Below are 23,303 nucleotides of genomic sequence, written 5' to 3' on the forward strand. Positions count from 1 at the left end.
TTTCGGCATTCCTATTTTGTTGAGAAAGTATAAGCATATGAGAGCAATGGATAAATATCCTATAATTTGTAATATAGATATTCCCCGTGATTCAACTTGATCGATTCTACGAGCAAAAGTTAGTTGATTCGTTTGATCTTCGATTCAATCCAGAGTGTTTTTGTATCCGTAATTATCGTTAATAAGTTTTGTAGTTTTCTCTAGTTTATTTAGTAAAATAATCCAGTCTGAATCATTAGTTACATTGACTGTTTTGATTTTAATCTCGTAAGAAATTTCCTTGCTACTACCACTGATTCTCATATGGTTATTCTTGTACAATATGTCTACGGTTTTATTAGTTTGTAACAAAGATGGTTTCTCTAGTCTAACAATTCGATGTGTCTTTTCTTCGAAAATGCTCAGATCTATTGGTTTTTCTGGTATAGCTATAAAATGATTCTCAGCGTTTAATGGGATAAAAGTTATATCTTCAATGTTATAAACTACTACCTTACAGAATTTGACAGTGTTTTCTGCGCTTAAGATTTCAGGGTTACAATCGTGCTTCACTCGACGGTCGTGAATCGGCTGAGTTTGTTTGCAAATGTAAAAGTCAGATATAGAACATTGCTTATCCAAGTAGTTTTGATCGACATTGATGTAATTTAGTCCTGACGTTAAAAATATCGGATGAACTACTAAAGGTGCTAAAAACACTTTGTTCGTGAGAGATGGTATGGGATATATTTGCTCTATATCCCATTCCATGTCCATAACTGTTGGTACAGAAATTACAAAGAAAACTTTGTTTTGTCGAGTAAACAATGTGAGTTCTGAGATATCTAAAATATTTTGGAAATTCTCTTCCTTTGGTATAAAAGCGTTTCCTACTGTTTTGCTACCTAGTACTTGGGCGTAATTGTTAATAAAAGTTCCGGGATCAATAATCTGTGGGCTTATTATTCCTTGTTTTCCTAAGATGATTAAATTGAATATTTCGTCGATTTGGAAATGTAAGTCAGAGAGTGAGCTTTCTAGAGCTATGACTTTTATTAAGGTGATCTCGTTTTTGTTAAGCGTTTTAAGTTCGTTTGTTACACCTGTGTCTACTTGTTTCAGTCGCTGGATGACGTCGTTATTTAAAATTCGTTTAATCAAAGCTGTCTGGTTGGCTACTATGGTTTTTAGGCTGTTACCTTCTTCAAAGAGTTTGTCTATATTTTTGTTGATTATATCTAGATCGTTCGCGGCTAGGGTTCCAAAAAGAGTTTTACTAATAGATTCGATAGCGTCTACTAGTCCTCGTCTACTTCTGAGATGAATGTGAGCTAAGGATCGTAATTCGATGCTAAGTGTTCTGACGTTATTTAGTTTTGCTTGTAAAGAGCGTATTTCTGGTAATATGTTACAGTCTTTTCGTGTCTCGCAATGATTCCTAACTTCGGCTACTCCCTTTTCAATATATCTTACTTGTTCCAATACAGCACTAATATCTAGTCCTATAATAACATTTATGTGTTCGCTATAAAGATATGCTTTGGATCTTTTCTCATGAAATATTCCATTATTGTCAATAGGGGTTATTTTTAATCCGTTAAGGGTGGTAAAGCCGACGGCAAGGGTGATCGTCCTGAAAAATAAGGTTTTATTCTGTTACCGTGGATTTTCTTAACTCGATCTCTAATGAGAATCTCATAATACGGTGTCTTGACTGATTTAATAACGTAGGGTCCTAACCATTCGTCGTCCAATTTATCCGACTTATGATCGTTGTGAAGGAGTATACGATCTCCTTCCTTAAATAAGGTTTGAGTTCTAATGATTTTTCTTGTTTGATCTCTCATGTACCTCTTTCTACTTTGTTCAAGAGTGTTCTTCGCTATCATTCTATATTTTTGCAATTGTTTTTGCCATAGTGCAAACATTTCTTCGTAAGTGTAATTGGAAGTTCGGGATACGGAAGACGGGAGGTTGGCTTTTCTTCCAAATGTTAGTTCGAAGGGTGAAAATCCAGTTGCATCGTGTATCGCGGTATTATACCCTAGGCAAATAAAGTCTAATACCTGATCCCATTCTTTATTAGAATCGTGTAGGCTCGTGCGAATCATGTCTTTTACTGTGGCGTGTTTTCGTTCTAAGGATCCGTTAGATTGAGGATGAAAACTAGTGGTCTTTATATGTTTGATTTTAAATGCTTCCTCGAATTTTTCCATTAGTTCGCTAATAAAGTTCTGTCCCTGGTCTGTTAGTATCGTTTTGGGTGCTGAGAAGATGTAAATGTAGTGGTGCAGTAGTGCATCGATAATCGATTCGGTTCGTTGTGTTTTCAGTGGTACTAAAACGAGATATTTCGTTAGGTCATCGTGAGTCGAAAGAATGTATTGATTTCCACGTGTGGTTTTAGGCATCGGACCAATTAGATCCATGGCTATCTTTTCGTTTGGCTCTACTGATGTCTGAGGAATTACGGGTTGTTCCTTGGGTCTGATTCTAACTAGCTTTTGTCGTTGACAAGCTTCGCAATTTTTTATAAAATCTTCTATCCTTTCCATGAGGCGTGGGATTTTGAATTGGTCTTTGATTTTACTATATGTCTTTTGAATATCCAAGTGTCCACTAATGTCGTTATGGTTTTCGCGTATAATGTCTAGAGCTTGTTCGTCAGTTATGGTTTGTATTGGTTCGTATGCAAAAGTTATTTCTTCAATTTGGTCAATAATAAACATGAGTGTTATTTTGATCCTAGCTTTTTCGGCTTCGGTAAAACTATTGTCTCCTATCCCAATTTTCTTGTGTTTCTTGGTTAGTTCAAAAATTTTTCGAATCCAAGTATCTTTGTCGAATGGACCTAATGTTTCTCTATTCAATTGATAGAAGGTGTGATCGTTTGGCGTGATTTTAAGTCGTCTCGGGTGTGTCGCGTCTTCTGACCATGCGTTAAAGTGTTCTACAATATTTTCGGAGTTTGCAGGTGTGTCTGGGACTGATTTGTCGGTAATTTGGTAAATTTTTCTGGAAAGTGCGTCGGCTGCTGTGTTCTCTTTACCTTTGCAATAATGAATATCGTACTCGTATTCTTCGAGTTTAAGTCTCCATCTAATCAAACGCGAGGAAGGGTCTTTGCAATTTTTGAGCCAAGTGAGTGCTTGGTGATCGGTTCGAATAACGAATCGTCTTCCTAACAGGTATTGCCTGAGTCTCTTAACTGCCCATACGATAACTAATAATTCCTTTTCTGTGGTAGAATAATTTTTCTCTGGGGGGTTGAGTGTCCGTGATATGTAACAACAAGGATGTCCGTCTTGTGATAAGATTGCGCCTATTCCTTCATTGGAAGCGTCTGTGGTGAGTGTGAATGTTTTCGTGTAGTCTGGGTATGCTAAAACTGGGGCTGAGCATAGCTTTTCTTTTAGTGTGTCAAAGCTTGTCTGTTGCGTTTCTGTCCATCTAAAAGGATTGTCTTTCTTTGTGAGATCTGTTAATGGTTTGGCGAGTTTGGAAAAGTTTTTAATGAATTTTCTGTAGTATCCAGCTAATCCGAGAAATGACTTTACGTCTGTTTGTGTTTTGGGAATCTTAAAGTCTTTAACTGCGGAGATCTTTTTAGGATTTGACTTTATGCCCTCGTGTGTTATGACATGTCCTAAGTATTCTAATTCAGGTTTTAGAAACTCGCATTTGTCGGGTTGGATTTTTAGTCCTAACTCTTTTAATCTTTGCAATACTATAGCAAGGTTTTCATTGTGTTGTTGAATTGTACTACCGAATATTATTATGTCGTCAAGGTATACAAAGCAGTATTTGTTCAATAATCCTCGTAACGCGGTATCCATCATGCGTTGGAAGGTGGCTGGGGCGTTTTTTAAACCGAATGGCATGCGATTATAGTGAAAGTGTCCCTGAGGTGTGCTAAAGGCTGTATATTTCTTTGAGTCGGGGTCCATAGATATTTGATGGAATCCCGAAGATAAATCTAGAGCAGAGAAGAATTTGGCGTTGCCTAATTGTGATAGAATGTCGTCGATTGTCGGTAGTGGGTAGGCGTCTTGATCGGTAGGTTCATTTAATTTTCGAAAGTCGATAACTATACGCCATTTCTGTTTGCCTGATGCGTCTGATTTCTTGGGTACTACCCATACTGGACTGTTGTAAGGAGAATCTGATTCTTCAATGATATTTTTATCTAACATTTTTTTCATTTGTTTTTCAATTTCTGCTTTATGGGCCTCGGGAGGTCGGTACGATTTGGTATTGACGATTTTGTTTTCGCGTAGGGTAATAGTGTGTTTTGTTAGGTTAGTACAAGGTAGGGTATCGGATTCTAGGTCAAACACGTCTATGTAATGTAGGAGGATCTTTTCGATAGGAATACGAAGTTTGTCTTCAATATGGTCTAGTCTAATTATTTGTTTCATTTTAGCAATTTTATCGAGATCGTGTTCATAAGAAAGATCATTAGTGATTATAGTTGGTTGCTCACCAGTATTGCAGAAACATACTCTCGTCGGAACTTTATCCAGATAAATTGTTTCGATTTTGGTTTGCCCTGGGAGAATGGTTTTCGGCGCCTGGAAAAATATTTCGTTCCCGTTTAATTGTATCGATTCGTTGTTAATTCGATATGAGTAGTTAGAGAGCATAGGTAAACCAATTATTCCGTCTTCTATTAAAGGAAAATCGTCTGGCACAACGTGAAATGTGTTCATGATGTTAAAGAATTGAAAGTCTACTGTTTCGTCAGTTTGGAATTTGTCATTGCCCATGTAAAATGTTTTAGCTACTGTCATTTTAGGTTTAAATATGGCACTTGATCTTTTAACTAAATTTATTCCTGCACCGGTATCGATTAAATATCGTTTGATTTCTGTTCCCGATCGAACTCCAATGGATAGAAGTTTTCCTGTTGTTGCGTGTACTCGTACGACGTCTCTCGAGGTTCTGGTAGCGCTGTTTCCTCTTCTCGTCCCGCATTCTCCATGTTTATATTGTAGCTGCGCGGTGGCGGAAGATTTCGCTGGCTGGCCGGTTGAAAATTTTCGGCAGTAATTTGCGGTATGTCCTATTTGGTTGCACTTAAAACACTTCATTCTCCCTCCGTTGTTTATTTGAGTGCTTGTCGGCAGGCGATTGAGCGTAGTCATCGGACCGCTCCTAAGTGGGGGTTTGCGTTGTGACGATACATTCCCTCGGGCGAATGAGTGAGCTCTTATTTGCTGGCTGCACTGATTTCCGCGGTTTCGCTCAATTTCTCCGATTAATAGTTCTGCTTCGAACGCGGCATCTTGTGCTTCTTGTAAGGTGCGCGGTTTCATGCTTGATGTTCTGATTTCTATCTCGGGTTTTAAATTTAGTATGAACGTTTCGGTTGCGCGTTCGTTCTCTAGGTCTATCGCGACTGCTCGTCGAATAGGATCGCGGATTTCGTGTTGCAATGCGTATATAAGTTCATTAAGACCGTGTCGAAATCTTTTGACGTACCGTGTACTGATTCGTTAAAACTTTGCCGAGTTCTTTGTAATATATCTCGCGCACCGTTTGAAGTTACGTTAATCGATACGAACTTCCTCAGATTTTCGAATAAGGCGCCGTACGTCTCGATAACCGAATGTCTAATGCTTCTTTCGGCTTCGCCGACAATGCGTTTGGTTAAAATTAATTTCAATAAAGCACGCTTTTCCTTACATTCCGATCTAGCTTCGCTTACCCGCTTGATGAATCCCTCCACTCCAATGTCATCTTGACCGTTGAGGACTGGGATGAACTCGATGCTGGTTTTCGCGTCGAACATATGTCGTTCGTACGAGGCTGATTCTTCTTCCTCGTCCTCGGAGTTCGCTGGGTCGGAGGTTTCTGGAGTTTCTTTGATCCGAACGCGTTCTTCCGGAGATTTCACTATGCGGGTGTCCCGAGTAGTGCTTCTGCTGGCAGAACTAGTATCGTCTGTCATAATTGAGTTGAACTCAGACGTATCTACGGAGGATTGTACTCCTAGCTTGAGTTCGGCCACAGTCTTCCCTATTGGTTCTATTTCCTTGATCCGTTGAGTGCTTTCATCGCGAATTAGTTTATACAAATCATTTATAGCTGCCTTATGTTCTTCGTGCTGGCGCTGCATCATATCCAAAATTGCCCGCAGGTTTGGATCACCGCTAGTCGAAGCGACAGGTGTAATTTTCTTATCGTCCCTTTTGTCCATTTCAGAGTAATAGATCGTCGGAGTCTGACGTTATCGAATGCAATCGATCGATCCTTTTAGAGGAAATGGTTCTACTTACTAATAAAACCGTTTTTCGTAATCCAGGTTGCTTGATACACCTTTGGTCGGATGTCCCGTAGGCCAAAACCGTAATCTTGTTTTATCCAACGTTGATGTATCCTGGCAGGATCGCCAAAATGTCACGTAAAATAAGAAAGAAATTTAAAGGAAAGAAGAAAACTTTATTTTTTCCTCGTTTATACACTTCTGAACTCTAGCCGTGGCCGTTCGAGACTGAGGCTCTTACAATATTTTCTTACTCTCGGTGACATCTGTTTCTTCTTTTGTTTTTCATCCTTCATTATCCCCACTACCCTGTAGGCGTACTGACTATTGCTACGCTTCTAGAACATTCGGTGGAAGGATCGTTAGGACATAGATGAACCCTCAGGTACTCCGGCAATATACATTGTCGCCAAGGTCGCCATGTGTAATGTTCAAGTATCGGCTGTCTGGAGAATGTTTAGAAGTGGTCGCCTAAGGTGACGTCAGGGCAAAAGAGTTTGGGGTTACAAACGCAGCGTTGAGAGCTCTGGCCCAACGAGACGCGATGCACGAGTGCGCTACATGGCTCGCAGGCGGAAATTCCGTAGCTGTAAGCATCAATTAGACGCGTGACAAACGTCTAGTAAAGATGTGAAATTGAATAGAATCTGGAGATAAATTCAGTATCGAAAGGAGAACGCGTGCCGTTGCATTCGATCGAAAATAATCGCAAAAGTTCAAGAGATTTCAGTATCGAATCGAGAACAACAACACACGCGATTGTATTTGATTGAAAATAATTGAAAATAGTTGAGAAAGATTCGGTATCAACACGAGAACGAGAATACGCTCGGTTATGCTTGATTGAGAGTAATCGAAAAAAGTTGAGAAAGATTCAATGTCGAAACGAATGCAAGCACGCGCGATTGCATTTGATCGAAAATAATAGAACAAAGTTAAGAAAGAATTTTAATCGTTGCGCATTTGAAGAATCCGACCGGAAGAAGAAACACGTGTTTTTTTTGTTATTATGTAACCGGAGCTGCAAGAATAGATTAGAATATTAGAACGGTCAAGGGTCGTATTTATACATAGATCGCGCTAACGGTGGACGACGCGATTAAACCGAGGCTAGTCAAGCCGGTCTACCTTTCTCCGACCGAACCGAATATCGTCGTACGAGTTTTACCTTGCTTAATATTTTTAACAACATGTACCAACGTTCCACGATAGAAACCGCAATAGTTCATGGTGTTGAAAGTAGCTTAAGATCGGCTCGTTATTTTCTCGATATTATGCGCTTTAGAAATAGTCGAGAATTGAACAAATATGACACGAATTCAATATGAAGACTACAACGGTAAAACGTGTCTTCACGTTAAATTTTAAATTCTATGTGGAAACGTATCTTAGATATTATAGGAAACTAATTATTTAATTCTGAAATTAACGGTGCATTTTTCCTTCCAAATTATATCATATTGAAATATTCCTATTTATTCTAATTTATCGTATTCTTTCTATGTGGTCTTGATATATATGTTAACAATAAGAGAAACCAACATGTAAATTCATATATAAATTACTCGCCATAATTATTAGGACATCTACACGTTATAAGCATCGATTGGAACACTTTGACACTTTTCTTTATCTGCTATATCTTACATTACAAAGTACATATGCCGCGAATGAAATAACAGATTTATAACGAAATTACTAGAAACGAAAGCACTCCATTCGTATTAAATATCAATATGTGCCCTAATATTTATGGCCGGCGGTGTTCTTAATTGAACAAAGCGATAATTAATTTTGACGAAGGGCCTGTAGCAACATGAAGACACTTTCAGTATTTAAATTGCATTTATCGGGAGAGAAAAACAAAAGTATAGGTTTCATATTCAAATGTGTTTAAATAATACAAATATTAGCTTAGATCATGAATTTATAGCACGTGTCAAAATATGATATAGTTTTGGTTAATTTTGACTTGCATTCTGCTGGTTTACACAAATTATTGGAAAGCTACCTCCTTGTTGCAGCAATCTCTCCAAATATACAATACAAAGAAAGACAATTGAAAATCGATATAGTCTAATGTCTATTTAAATAAAATGCGTAGGAAGAAATATACTGAAATTTGAGTTTGCGAGTCGTCACAGTTAGTTGCATTTAAGAATTTTCCTGTTTGAAGATCCTGGACGCCACGTTGGTGATGCGAGCGCAGCGCGCCGAGGTCTTCGACTATTTTTCCGGGCAGCGGTTATCGCGTCCTCATTATCGAGTGCGTCTACGACGATCCGGTTGTACTGGAGCGAAATTACAAGGAGATATTGCGGTACAGCGCTTGCTATGTTGGCATGGATTCAATAACAGCCGAAGAAGATCTACGATTGAAGATAGCTCATTACATTCGATCTTACGAGCCAATGGATGAGAAGACGTATCCACGAATCCGTATCGACACCGGCAGCATGGATATCGAGTCCTGCATCGTGTCTGGCGATGTGGAGACAAATGTCCTTGGATATCTTGGAAGCGTCACTGTTGAGCCGCATACTCTTTATTTCTCTCGGGTTGGTAATCCATCAAATTTTACATTTGTCATCGTTTAATCCCCATCTCAAATGTTCTAATCCTAGAAGCTCAGCCTTAGCGTCTTTAGTCTTAATTATAAGAATTTTTCGACAAGTGATAATGATAACGATAATGAAGAAACGTGTTTGTTCTTAGATTACAAGCTGAGTCAAGGACAATTGAGCCAGGTCGTGGCGCTTGCAATTATTAAAAAGATTAACATACATAACTGAGCACTTCATTTAGCATGACGAGTCCTCAATTGTTTACACACAACATGTTTTAAAAGCATACGTATACGTATACGCATACGTAAAAACATACATATTGTATTTTTAAAATCTTGCTATCTTATCAGGGTTTGGTTCCAAAAGTAATTTCTTCTCGCCTGATCGTAATCTTATCATTGCTACGCCTCTCTTTTTGAACGTAATCAGAATATTCTACGATTTGGTAAAACTAAAGCTCTCCCTCTCTCTTTTGATTACAGCACGGCGAAAGCGAGTACAACGTATTGGGTAAGGTTGGTGGTGACGCAGTTTTAAGCGCACGTGGCGAGAGATATGCACAAGCGTTGGCCACCAAGTTCAACGCTATGCGTATTCCCGACCTGCGCGTGCTAACTAGTCGCCTTCGAAGGACTATCGCGACTGCTCGTGGCGTGGAATCGCCCCAAGAACACGTGACAGCACTCAACGAACTCCACGCCGGTATCTGTGAGGGGCTGTCTTATGAAGACATGCAGGAGCATTATCCGCAGGTAATTTCAGATCAAACGCGTCTTCCTCCTCGAAATTTCGTCACTGCTTGCATTGAATTACGTTTAAGGTGTTGTTGACCAAAGTGAAATAGCGAGTGAAGATAATTTATACTTTTAAGGATGATTCATCGAAAAATGTGTAAATTCGGTTTCACTTACTACTTGCCTAATCTTCTGGCTGTATTTAAACGAGCCTTCAATCGGTTGAATTTATCAATCCCTAGCTCTAAGAGCTTTAATTTATTTGTGTAGTAAATGGTAGATAGCTGTAACAGTTATCATTGTAGGTTATAGGGTATAACGGTATAAGCTTTTTGGGTATATAGAGTATATAGGGTTTATAGGGTATAAGCTTTTTGAATTAATCTAATTGTATCAGTATTATGTTAGAAACATGGTACTATAATTGACACATTTAACATTAGTATTTGATCAAAATTTTCCCAGTGATTGATTAGTTAATGCAGTTATAATTTGTATTTCAATAAGTTTGGGATCCTAGATATGGAATATTTATTATCTACTAGGTTTGTCAATTTAATTCTCTAAGCGAACAACTTTCAATCGTATCTTGGAAAATGAATAATAACATAAATCTTCACGGATGACTCAAGCATTGAATACTTGGCCACTGGGGAAAAGTATCGAGTGACTTAACGTCTGCGCTAACAGTCTGTAACTGATTAAAATTCAGTTGTATGCAAATTTATCCATTTACATCCACGAAATATTTGCTTGACTAATGAGAATGAGCGTTGAAGTTCAAAGAAATATTCCCAGTCAAGTACATAGCAGATAGAATATAATCACAATGTTTCACGTTGCTAGATCGAACTCAATCAGTCTGATTAATCTGAACGAAGTTTTAGAACATGGATAAATGAATATTATTGTTTAATCGAGCTATCGCGGGGAGACGCGGTCGTTAGAATACGCGTCAACGAGAGTCGTAAATTCCCGTTACGATTGGATTAATCGACACCACGAATAGTTCGATCCCCGTATTTCGGTTAGGATAATCGGGGTGGTTGATGCGGTATAACACTGGAAGTCAGAGTTATAATAATGTATATTTCCAACACTTTATACAATCACACAAAGTAGTAACGCCGTTGATTAAGATACAGATAACGAGAGAAGAGTTAGTCTTGAATGAGAGAAGGAGAGCTTTAGGCGCTCTAGGCCCTTGAGAGTTATAGGAACTGTCGGAGTTCTGGATAAGTGAGAGCCTTAGAAGACTCTAGGCCGTGTAGGCACCTTGAGAAATGATGAAGGAACTCAGAAAGATACAGGAACGGTGAGAGTTGTAGGAAATGCAGGAACCCTAGGCACCGTGAGAGACGATCAAACTCCAAAGTTTTATTCTAATGTGAATGCGGAGGAAAGCTTGGTATGGGTGTGCCCTTTGAACGAAGAACGCGGATTCGTTGCTTACATTTTCAGTTAGTAAAGTGAGGGAAATAATCCGCGATGTCGATTGGTTGGGACCAATGTTAGGAAGGAAGAGAGGAGGAAGAAACCTCCTACGAACTTGGGTCCTAGGCGACATTGTTTATAGGGAAACTCAGATTTTCGGTTAGGTATATCTCCGCTTTCTTCGTTATTCTTAAGAGCACATAATAAACCCAAGGACCTTTCTAAAAACCGGCCGAAAACACTTCTGGAATTAGAAAGTCTTTTCTGGCAAACAGATGTGCTTAGACCTTGTGTGCGAACAATGCAGCTAGAATTGCTACTTTATAGTGGGTCCTTGGGCCTATGGAGTGTTAGAAAGACGACAGGTAGACCGTTGGTTGGCAAGCCGCGCGCGATGGCGTGCAGATGTGTTGCACGGCGTAACATCCTCCCCCCGTTGAGAGGGCACCGATCAAAAACCTGTAGAGATAAAATTGATTAAATCTTCTATCCGCCTCCTTGTTGATTGTTGCTGCCCTGTGTACTGTGGCCGTCCAGAGGATGTAGTGGTCGCCAAGAGGAATTTGATGATACGGCTGGAAGGCCGGTGCGCTGAGGATATTTGTCTGTCCTGGAGACTGCTTCGTCGCTGCGTCGAAGGACCGTTGACTGCCTTGTAGTCTGGACCGCCGTGGTTCTTGGCATTGCCAAGAAAGTTGCCACTGAAGTTCACGGATCCAGAAATGTCGTGAAGAGCTCGGCTTACGAAGTATTGTAGGACACCTCAGACCTGGAGGTGTCGTTATACATCTCGCCGATTTCCCAATGGTAGATCATATCTGTATGGAGATGCGCTTTTCATCTGCCTTCTTCGATGTTTGTAGTTGCCTTGATGAGGCCGTCGTCGCCAGGGTAAGCTCGATGATACGACCGAAAAGCCGTTGCGTAGAGGACACCCGTCTGTCCTGGTGTCTGGTTCGCCGTTGCGTTAAGGGGCCGTTGAAGTTCACGATCCAGGATGTATCGTGAAACGGTTCGGCCCATGCAGTATCGTGGAACACCTCGACCCATGAGGTGTCCTTGAATAGTTTGCCCCAGGAGGTGTCGTTGAATGAAACTCCGGTGATGCATGGTATAGATTCGAACACGCCGCAGAGTTGTGTGTTTGATTGGGGGACTGAGCTCCCCCCGATGATCTGCCCCAATTGTGCTATCTTGTCCCACATGTCGTGGATTGTATCGTGGTAAGACCTGGAGCAGATTTCGCCTTTCTTGTATGGTATCTCTGCAACATCAGATTCGTGAAAGTATTGCATGTCATTTGGACATCCTCGTTGCTGTTTCGGCTGAGGAAGCGTGGAGGAGGTCATGGTTGATTGAGGGACGAGGCTCCCCCCGTAGACCCATCCGGATCGCGCCTTCTCGCTGATGGCTGGTAGCTGTACCGGCGTGGCCCAACAATCCGCAAGAGACAGAATCAGAGATTTGTCCCACGTAGTGCTCTGTGGGCTTAGTGGACAAGTGTTGAAATCAGCTGGCGCGTTCTGAAAACTACTAACAATTAAATGATTAGTCATAGTGGTAATAACGTGGAGATGATCCCGATTTGGGTTACTCGCAGGCGTGGCTCCTCGCCGCCGTGGCGATGGAGAATTCTTCGCGTTAGGTCGTGGAGAAAGACTCTCCGATATGATGTCCATGTCAGGTGTAACATGTAAAGTGGTGTTCTCCGTCGGCGGAGTATAACTGTTTTTGTCCTGGACGTGATTCAGTTCCTTCCTGTCTTGCAGATCTGGAGCATTCGGCTGATTCGAGACATCTTGTGTAGTTGAATCAGATGGTTGCGATGCTGACGATGGGAACGTGGTTGTCGTCAGATCGCGTGTGGGTGACACGTTATGAGTGTCACGCGGTAAGCTCAGCGTGGTATGCGACGAAATCGCCGTTTGAGTGGATGCGATGGTTTCCGTTGGCGGAATACGACCGTTGTTGTCTTGGATGAGAGTCGGTCCCTTCCGGTCCAGAGGGTCTCGAGCGATTGATTGATTCAAGACGTTGTGTAACGTCGAATCAGATGATTGCGATGCTGACGCTGCGAACGTGGTCGTCAGATCGCGGACAGTTGACATGTTGTGAGTATCACGCGGTGAGCTCCGCGTGGTATGCGACGGGATCGCCATTTGAGCTGGTGCGATGATTTCCGTCGGCGAAGTACGACCGTTGTCGTCTTGGACGGGATTCAGCTTTGTCCGATCCAGAGAATCTCGAGTGATGGACTGATTCAAGACGTTTTGTGGCGTTGAATCAGATGGTTGCGATGCTGACGATGGGAACGTGGTTGTCGTCAGATCGCGTGTGGGTGACACGTTATGAGTGTCACGCGCTGAGCTCCGCGTGGTGTGCGACGGGATCGCCATTCGAGTTACTGCGATGGTTTCCGTCGGCGGAGGTTGATCCTTGTTGTCCTGGATGGGATTCACTTCCTTCCGGTCCAGTGGATCGTGAGAGGTTGGCTGATTCAAAGCATTTCGCGGCAATTTGATACCAGTGGCTGATCCATTGTGTGCCGGTCTCGATGACCGGGGTTGTCGTGCTGTACGTTGGTTACGTCTTAGCCGATCGCATATATCGTTATACTGTTCTCTGATCTCGAGACCGCGCGTTTGTTCTTCCGGGAGTTTAAGCGACGCGGACTCGCGGCCGACGGCTGATTCGCCGCTTGTCGATTGTGACGGTATACTTCGTCGTGTATTGATTAATTGTTTGGCTACTCGGAGTTGCAGTCTTTCGTATTCTTCCGCTAGCTCACTGCCGCGCGCGATCTCTCCCTCGTCTAAAGTTACGATCTGGTGTTGTAATGCACGGAGTTCCTTCTCGACGGTTTCTAGACGTTCTTTAATTTGAAGCAAGTCGATCTCTTCCGAACAGCCTGATTGTTCAATGTCGTCGAGTTTTTTTTCGAGGCGTGTAAACTGGGCGATATAGTAGCTCCGGCGTCGACGCAAGACGGCAAGTTCGTTTCCGGTTGCCATTATTTTTTATGTAATTGATAATGAAATCGTTTGAACTTACTTCTGTTGGCGATTGTCCACTTTGTGGCAGGAGGCTGTGTGGTTGCGTTTCAACCACCGAATTATACCTCTTCAAAGGTGACGACCCTTTACGTTACTGACCTCGCTGGGGTGGTAACGCTTCCGCTGCTGGTTGTGTTGGATTCACGTGGCACTGTATGAGAGTGGGTGTCACTGGCGTGCACTTTTCACTTGACACAGTATCCGGCTCGAAGGACCATGTTTAATCGAGCTATCGCGGGGAGACGCGGTCGTTAGAATACGCGTCAACGAGAGTCGTAAATTCCCGTTACGATTAGAATAATCGACACCACGAATAGTTCGATCCCCGTATTTCGGTTAGGATAATCGGGGTGGTTGATGCGGTATAACACTGGAAGTCAGAGTTATAATAATGTATATTTCCAACACTTTATACAATCACACAAAGTAGTAACGCCGTTGATTAAGATACAGATAACGAGAGAAGAGTTAGTCTTGAATGAGAGAAGGAGAGCTTTAGGCGCTCTAGGCCCTTGAGAGTTATAGGAACTGTCGGAGTTCTGGATAAGTGAGAGCCTTAGAAGACTCTAGGCCGTGTAGGCACCTTGAGAAATGATGAAGGAACTCAGAAAGATACAGGAACGGTGAGAGTTGTAGGAAATGTAGGAACTCTAGGCACCGTGAGAGACGATCAAACTCTAAAGTTTTATTCTAATGTGAATTTTTTTTTTTTTTTTTTTTTTTATTTATTAGAATATTTACAATCAATTCTCGTTGAGAATTTTCAGTAACTTAATTTGGCGTGATACAATGACATGGATTATAATAGCTTTATATTGTTGATTCTAGTAGGACTAAGGGTTTAATCTAGTGGGTATTTTCTTTTTAGTCTGCGGATCTGGTCCGTCGTGTCCAGTAGTTGGGTGACTAGTGGGTTGTGGTGGTTGTTGACTCTTGTGCTATATCTGCTTCTGGACTTGTGTATTTCGTATCTTGAGGTCTCGGTGGATTGTTTCGTTGGTAACATACCAGGGTGCATTTAATAGGGATCTTAGCGTTTTCGATTGGAAGCGTTGGAGTATTTCAATGTTGGAGTTACTTGCTGTTCCCCATAGTTGGATTCCGTAGGTCCAGACAGGTTTTATTACGGCTTTGTAGAGGGTTATTTTGTTCTGTATGTTTAGTTTGGAGCGTCGGCCCGTGAGCCAATAGAATTTTCTTAGTTTTTCCTTTAGTTGCTTTGTTTTTTCCGAGATATGTTCTTTCCAAGTTAGCCTCCTGTCCAGGGTCATGCCCAGGTATCTTACGGAGTCCTTGCTTGGGATTATTGTGTTGTTAATGGTAACCTGGGGGCAGGTTTGTTTTCGGAGCGTGAAGGTTACATGGGAGGATCTTTTTCGTTTATTTTAAAACCCCATTTTTGGAACCACTTTTCCATGGAGTCGAGACTTCGCTGGAGAGTGTATGAGGCAATTGCCGGGTCTGCGTGGGTAGCTAATAGTGCTGTGTCGTCGGCAAATGTTGCTATTGTTACCTCGTTTGATATGGGTAAGTCGGCAGTGTAGATGGAGAATAGTAGGGGTCCGAGGACACTACCTTGCGGTATGCCGGATTCTATTGGGAATGTTACGGAAGTGGCGCCTAGACATTTAACTATGAATTGTCTGTTGGTAAGGTAGGATTTTAAGATGGAGTAGTATGGGTGGGGTAGGATTTTTTTAAGCTTGTAGAGTAGCCCTTCATGCCATACTTTATCGAATGCCTGTTGGATGTCTAGGAATACGGCTGAGCAGTATATTTTCTTTTCAAGGGTTTGGCTGATCATGTGGGTTATGCGGTGGATTTGCTCTACTGTTGAGTGTTGTTTTCGGAAGCCGAATTGGTGATCTGGGAGAGTTTTCAATTCTTCTAGGAGTGGAAGGAGACGATTCGTGAGCATCCTCTCGAATAGTTTAGACAGGGTAGGTAAGAGACTGATTGGGCGATAGGAGCTGGCTTCATATATTGGTTTACCGGGTTTGGGGATGAGGGTGATTAGTGAGATTTTCCACGCCTTAGGAAAGTGTTCTAGGCGGAGGATGGCGTTGAAGATTGATGCGATGAGTGCGATCCCTTTTATGGGGAGTTCCTTGATTGCTTTATTTCCTATTAGGTCGTGACCTGCTGCTTTCTTGGGGTTTAGGCGACTGATTGCTTCTATGATCTCTGCAGAAGTGAAGGGTTGAATAGGAGGGGACATTTGGAAGGGAGTGTGCAGGTATTCGGTGACGTCCGCTGCAGCTATGGAGGAATGGGGTTGGAATACTTCAGTCAGGTGTTCAGCAAATATGTTGGCTTTTTCTATAGGGCTACGCGCCCATCCACCCTGCGGGCGGCGGATTGGAGGTATTATTTGTGGGGGGGCGCGTGAGTTTCCTGGAGGCTTTCCATAGTGAGTAGTTTGAGTCGGCTGTGGGGGACAGGCTGGCGAGATATTTGTGAAAACGGTCGTTATTGTAGTTCTTTATGGTTTTGGATAGTTTTCTAGTTGCGTTATTTAGTTTGCGTTTGTCCTCCGGTGTTCTATGGGTCTGCCATATCCTTCTTAGTCTACGTTTTTCTGCTATTTTTTTTTAATATGTACTGGGGGTATTCGTGATTGCTGATGGACGTTTTTGCCGGTGTGGAGACGCGGATAGCGTTTATTATGCTCGCATTTAGGTATTCCGTGGCTGCTTCGATTTCGTCATTGGTTTTTAGTGAGGTTGAGGCTGAAGTTGTGCGGGTAAAGACTTCTCTAAAGAGCTGCCAGTTGGTGTGTTGGTTATGAATGGAGCCATTAGGTGTATTCTCGATGATGGTTGAACTGACTGTTACTATCACGGGGTAATGATCAGAGGAGAGATCGGCCGAGGAATTGATTTGGACGTGTCTTGGCGAGATATTTTTGGTTATGAAGAAATCAAGGAGATCGGGTATTTTGTTTGTGTCGGTGGGCCAGTGTGTGGGTTCGTATGTGGTAAGGTAGTTGAGGTTGTTGGTTATTATGCTGTTGAGGAGGTTTTTGCCTCTTACTGTAACCAGTCTGCTACCCCATTGGGTGTGTTTAGCGTTATAGTCTCCTCCGGCTATATATCTGTTGCCCAGGGTGTCCAGGAAGTGGTCGAAGTATTCTTTGGCGATGGAGTGTCTGGGAGGGCAGTATACAGCTGAGGTGGTGATTGTACCATGATAGTCTTCTATTGCTACGTTTGTTGCTTGGAGGTAGTCTTTCTGGAATGGTGGAAGTTCGTAGTGCTTGATGTTTGCTTTGATTATGATTCCGGTGCCGCCGTGGGCCTTTCCGCTGGGGTGTTGGGTATGGTAGAACTTGTATCCGTTTATGTTCAGGTAGTTTTTGTCGGTGAAGTGGGTTTCAGATATGAGCATTATGTCGATTAGCTGGTGTTTTAGGAAGAGTTCTAGCTCAAGTTTGCGTTGCGCTAGACCATTGGCGTTCCACAGAGCTATGCGTCTTGGTTTTATTTTGTGTCTGGGCGTATTAATTTTTCCATTATGATTGTTAATAGCGATAGCAAATTGTTTATTTGCTCTGATTGTTTCTCTATTAGCTTTTCAAGTCTAGAGACGTTGTCTGTGTTAGGTGAGGTGGGGGCACTATTTTGGGGAGGATCCCTGTGGCTATTTGGTTTATTTTGAGTGCCTTGTACCGCTTGGGCATAGGAGTTTGAGGGAGTGGTGAGTTTGATAGGGCTGGGTGTTTGATTGGTTGGGGGGATTGGGATAACGGTGGATTTCGGCGAGCTGGGTGTTTGGTAATTTTCCTCTTTTGTTCTAAGTTTGGGGTATTTGCTTGAGTACAGAGTTTTGTAGGCTGAGCAGCCTTTGTAGTTGGCAGGATGATCACCTTGACAGTGGATGCACTTCGCTGGGGTTTCCGGTGATTTCCTGCACTGGTCGGTGGGGTGTGTACCTGCACATTTGACGCAGCGGAAGGTGTGGTTGCAGTATTTCTGTGTGTGCCCATATCTTTGGCACCTTTTGCATTGGACTATCTCCTTTTTGGTTTGCGGTGGTTCAAATTTAACGATGGCGTTCATTATGCGACTGATATTGTAGATTTCCTTGTTGTTTGGTTTCTGTTTTAAATCAATGAAAAATAGGGATAGCGGGTCTTTTGTGACTCTATGCCTTATGTTGCTGACATTGGTGACTTCGTGGCCGAGTTTCGATAGTTCTATTTTTAGTTCGTCGATGTCTGCGGAGTGGTGGATGTTTCGTAGCACCACCCGAAAAGGTCTTTCTTCTTTGAGTTGCTAGGTGTGGAAGTTGGCGTTCAGGGCCCTGAGTGTCTTGGTGAGCTTCCTGTAAGCTTCTGGATTCGTAGGCAGAATTTTTACCTGATTGTTGGTTATCTTCAGGTTATAGTCCTCCTTGGAGATATCTCTCTCTAAGGACTTGGTCATTGTCTGGATGTCGATGATATCGTTAATAAATATTGGTGGGGGAGGGGGGCGTCTCTGTGCGTGGTGGTTAAGTGGTGAGCCTGCGGTTTCCATGGCATCGTTGGTGGATTCCAAAATTGCGAACCTGTTGTGGGTGTTAATTTGCGTTGGTGGATGTCCGTTCGAGTTTGTGTCTGCTGGTTCGGTTTTGCGTTTTTTCGCCTTATTGGCGTCGTTGGCACGGGGGGATATGCAGAATTTCTGCCACGGGGGGAGTAGCGCGGGGTAGTGATGGGTTTGGACAGGCGAGCCTGGTCGTGATTGTTGGGCCATCATCGAGCTAGCTATTTCAATATGAATAACTAGTCGTGAGGCTATGCGGCAGGGATCGGGTTGGGGTTAGGTGCGTAGGCTTTTCTTCTCTCTGGCGGATAGGAAACACTTGGGAAGATAGGAGCACGTTGTGTTCACTTTCGACGGTTGGGCGACACGTGTTGTTTTCGAACTTCACTGGGCACTAGAGGCACGTCTGCACGCTTCGGCACTCGACAGCGAACTGATTCTAATGTGAATGCGGAGGAAAGCTTGGTATGGGTGTGCCCTTTGAACGAAGAACGCGGATTCGTTGCTTACATTTTCAGTTAGTAAAGCGAGGGAAATAATCCGCGATGTCGATTGGTTGGGACCAATGTTAGGAAGGAAGAGAGGAGGAAGAAACCTCCTACCAACTTGGGTCCTAGGCGACATTGTTTATAGGGAAACTCAGATTTTCGGTTAGGTATATCTCCGCTTTCTTCGTTATTCTTAAGAGCACATAATAAACCCAAGGACCTTTCTAAAAACCGGCCGAAAACACTTCTGAAATTAGAAAGTCTTTTCTGGCAAACAGATGTGCTTAGACCATGTGTGCGAACAATGCAGCTAGAATTGCAACTTTATAGTGGGTCCTTGGGCCTATGGAGTGTTAGAAGGACGACAGGTAGACCGTTGGTTGGCAAGCCGCGCGGGATGGCGTGCAGATGTGTTGCGCGGCGTAACAATTATAATTACAATACGAAGTTGATGTGTACTTATTAACCGTGTACTATAACGAAACTTAAATCATACCATGATTTGAATATTATATCGCAGGTCTACTTTATTAAAGCTTATGTTTAAAATCAGCCATTGTTCCCTGACTTTGCATAAGCTAGGTTTTAATGCTTTGAGGACCTCGATGTACGAACCATTCCATGACTTAGGCAAAAGTCTATATACTTTAGTATATAGTACATAGATAGCGTATATACCTTCTAGATCTCTAAATCAATGCTTTTGCGTAGGAATTTGCATGGCGCGATCAAGATAAGCTGCGCTATCGTTATCCATGGGGAGAAAGCTACATCGACGCCATGCACCGCGTGGAACCGGTTATTGCTGAATTACAGAGATCCAACAACATCTTGGTCGTGTCTCATCAAGCTATTCTGCGCTGCATCATTGGCGTTTTCACAGATAAAAAACCGGAAGAGGTGCCTTACGCTGAGGTGCCACTGCATACCGTCATCCGAATCAGCAGCCAGGGTTACAATTACAAGGTGGACTTCTTCAAGTTACCCATAGAGTGCGTAAACACGATTCGCGTGAAGCCGAATAATTGTAGCGCGGACAGAACCGCGGACGATGCTCTGCTCACAGTCCCAGCACATTTCGACATACCGGATCCTTGGCGAAATCTTGGCAGCGGACCCACTCCCGTACAACAACACTGAGAAACCGCTCGGAGATCCACGATCACGTCGAAAATTCGATGTCTGTTTGTTTGTAACCCCTGGAGCTTTCAGCAGTGATGTCTTCTTGGAATATTTTTGCTTTTGAATTCAGGCAGGGGATGAAGATTTGAAATATCATGCAAGTATGGATTGAATATATTTTTAGTACGTATATATGTATAAGTAGATCGCTTTAAGGTATCTTTAAGAAATACAGATTCGATGAGACGGAAGATGATGATATCGGAGTCAATTCTAGATAAATAGATTGGATAGATCGCGTGAAAGAAACGACATGTAAATTCAAATAATCGTTATCGATACTGGAAATTTATTTCTGAAATATTCTCATGAATTTTCTCATGAATCCCGAGAAACTTAGGTCGTTTCAACTTTGACTTGTTTATCGTCGAGTTCCGTTACCTTCGCGGGATGTACTCCGATTGTCATGTTTTTCCTCGTTGATTCTGTTCCCATTGGCAATAATTTAGTATCCTGCTGCTGGAGCCCTCTATACGTTATGTTTAAGCAGTTTAATTTTAATAATCACATACAAGTCAAATGTTACATTAACTCTAATATGTCGCAGATGACTATCGCAAGAAATATTTTAATTGTACATCGTAAAATTCAGAAAGACAGGCAATCTTTTAAATTGTAGGAATGCGAAACATGTCTTTCGTATTAAATTCTATTTCAAAATATTGATATAATATATACAACGAACACACGAAAGACAGTTTTTTTAGTATTGTACTATTTATAGGTGATAGAATTTTAGATTTATGTATTTTCGTTTGCCTAGTTCCTAGCACAACGATTGTAAGCCTTGAGATTTGGACGATATTAGGATTTTTATTACTGTAAAGTACAATTGAAAGATACTATATCGTAGCGTTATATAAAGTTTGACTATAAAACGGACCTGATATCATTGTTAACAAAGAAATAACGAATATTGTATTTTTCGAGTGTGTATGAGTGTTCGAACGATAGATGTATATTTCTACGCACAAAATTAGCGGTATACTGTGCTACGGTCTCATTAAGAAATGTCAAACATTCGAGCAAAGTATTTTTCTCTAAGAAGGAAAGCGCGAGAAATAATCAACAGAGGCGATTAAGAAAGAAAAAAATCGATATCGAATGGTGCCTGCTTCTGTCGATATACTGTTACGTTTCACTTAGAGTTATATTCTATCTCGTGGACCGCATAAACATGCATAATATTTTATTAGGCATCACGTGGAAATCTCCGAGCAATCTATTTATCCAGAACAAGCTCGAGGATTCGTAAAATGTGAATAGAATAAAAAATAAATAAGCCTTACGGAACTAATTTATTCTGAGATGAACTAAGTACGGCAGAGGGCAAATTAATTTTCTATACAAGTATACAAATGGCACAAGTTATCTAGTCCATTCATTGCTGAACATTCTGGCGTTCTTTCTTTTCTCTTTTGCTATGCGGGAATCGACATAAAAAATTATACAGCGTTCTAAATGTTAAGTCGTATTAATACCTTTTAAACTCCTTTGTTTGTTTGTTTTTTAATTGTGTATTGTATTTTCGAGCTATCGCGGGGAGACGCGGTCGTTAGAATACGCGTCAACGGGAATCGTAAATTCCCGTTACGATTAGAATAATCAACACCACGAATAGTTCGATCCCCGTATTTCGGTTAGAATAATCGGGGTAGTTGTTGCGGTATAACACTGGGAGTCACAGAGTTATAATAATGTATATTTCCAACACTTTATACAATCACACAAAGTAGTAACGCCGTTGATTAAGATACAGATAACGAAAAGAAGGATTATTCTTAGATGAGAGAAGAAGAGCTATAGGAGCTCTAGGCCCTTGAGAGCTGTAGGAGCTGTCGGACTTCTGAATACTGTGAGAGCGGTAGGAGACTCTAGGCCGTGTAGGCCTAACATAACTTCCGCAATTAACATTCAATGACTCGTGTGTATGACTAGAATGATTCAATAGAAACAGGTACAGCTTTGAATAAGTTTGACTAGATAAAAAGTGATTATCAAGTAAACTGCGAACATGCATTTGTGAGAAACTTATGAACGTACGTAATATGCAAAAATATATAAAGTACGCAAAATAGAGTAGTCGTTAGAATATTTAGTAAAGCAAGTTTCTGCTTAGGTTGCATTCCTTCAGCAGTATCCATAAAAATATGAATTTGAATAAATATTCGCAGTTTACTATTCAAGACCCTGATGGAAGCTTAGACAAAGTCTTAACCACAAATCTTAAAAAATCAGCAAAAGTACAAATATTTCATAAAGTTTCACCATTGTTTCAATGAGAAACGACGAGATTCAATAAAATCCCGTCAGTATCCATTTTAAATGCCCGAGTATCCATTTGGCAGTATAATCCCCAGTATCAATTTGGCAGTATAATCTCTTTGTTTACTCGCCAAATGGAGGTCCAAGCTTCTCAGCATTCTGTCTTGAATCTCCTGGTCGTGAGACGAAGTACTTTTCCATAAACCAGTTCTACAATGCGCCATTCTCGGCTCGTTCCTCGAATAAATCCCCAGACGAAAGGCAGAGTAATTCGATTGAGACGACTTCGAGTTTACATCCCATTTCGTTTCGGGAACAACATTCTTCATGAACCCCACTGTAGCTCTGCGACAGGTGTCATAACCCAACAGTTGAATCTTTTTACCGTGAATCGCGTCGAATTGAGGCTTATTTAATTTGCTGTTAGTCACTCGGTTCATGATTGTTTCAACGGAGTCGGGTGTTCCGGGAAGATTCTCGAACACTTTGCGAAGAACTTCATTTGTCAGGTCTTCCTCGCTGCTGGACTCACCTGACGAAAAGTTCTAGGTGTTAACTTTGTGTCTGGTTGAATTAACTGTAAAAACGTAAAAAGGCAGAACGAGGCACGAAAACTGTTACATATCGATTCCGGTTTGTAAACCAATTTTAAAGAATTATTATTTTCTATGATAGTAACAAAAAATCAAAATCAGTAAAAATATCGATTTCTACGTCCATTATGTTTTGATTCTATACTTTGTACGGTTCTGCCTTCTTTACATTACAAAAACAATATTTAAAAAATTGTTTGCTAATATCATAACTACA

The 23,303-nt window shown here is 41.7% G+C and overlaps 1 protein-coding gene across 2 annotated transcripts in view; it reads left to right on the plus strand.

Annotated features, from left to right (window-relative positions):
• LOC126927621 (6-phosphofructo-2-kinase/fructose-2,6-bisphosphatase-like) overlaps positions 1 to 22,393 on the plus strand; it is a 135,772-nt gene extending 113,379 nt beyond the window's left edge. Inside the window, exons 1-4 of one of the 2 annotated variants that reach the window (XM_050743672.1) lie at positions 6,748 to 6,833; positions 8,421 to 8,802; positions 9,294 to 9,563; positions 19,758 to 22,393. In XM_050743672.1, coding sequence (XP_050599629.1) covers positions 8,587 to 8,802; positions 9,294 to 9,563; positions 19,758 to 20,186 — 915 coding nt within the window. In that variant the 5' untranslated portion in view covers positions 6,748 to 6,833; positions 8,421 to 8,586 and the 3' untranslated portion in view covers positions 20,187 to 22,393. Of the gene's footprint in view, positions 1 to 6,747; positions 6,834 to 8,420; positions 8,803 to 9,293; positions 9,564 to 19,757 lie in introns of those variants that run through there. The other variant, XM_050743671.1, reaches the window with a different exon arrangement.
• Positions 22,394 to 23,303: the final 910 nt, after the last annotated feature.

Source organism: Bombus affinis, unplaced genomic scaffold (assembly GCF_024516045.1).
Source record: "Bombus affinis isolate iyBomAffi1 unplaced genomic scaffold, iyBomAffi1.2 ctg00000172.1, whole genome shotgun sequence".
NCBI classification, from domain to species: Eukaryota; Metazoa; Arthropoda; class Insecta; order Hymenoptera; family Apidae; genus Bombus; species Bombus affinis.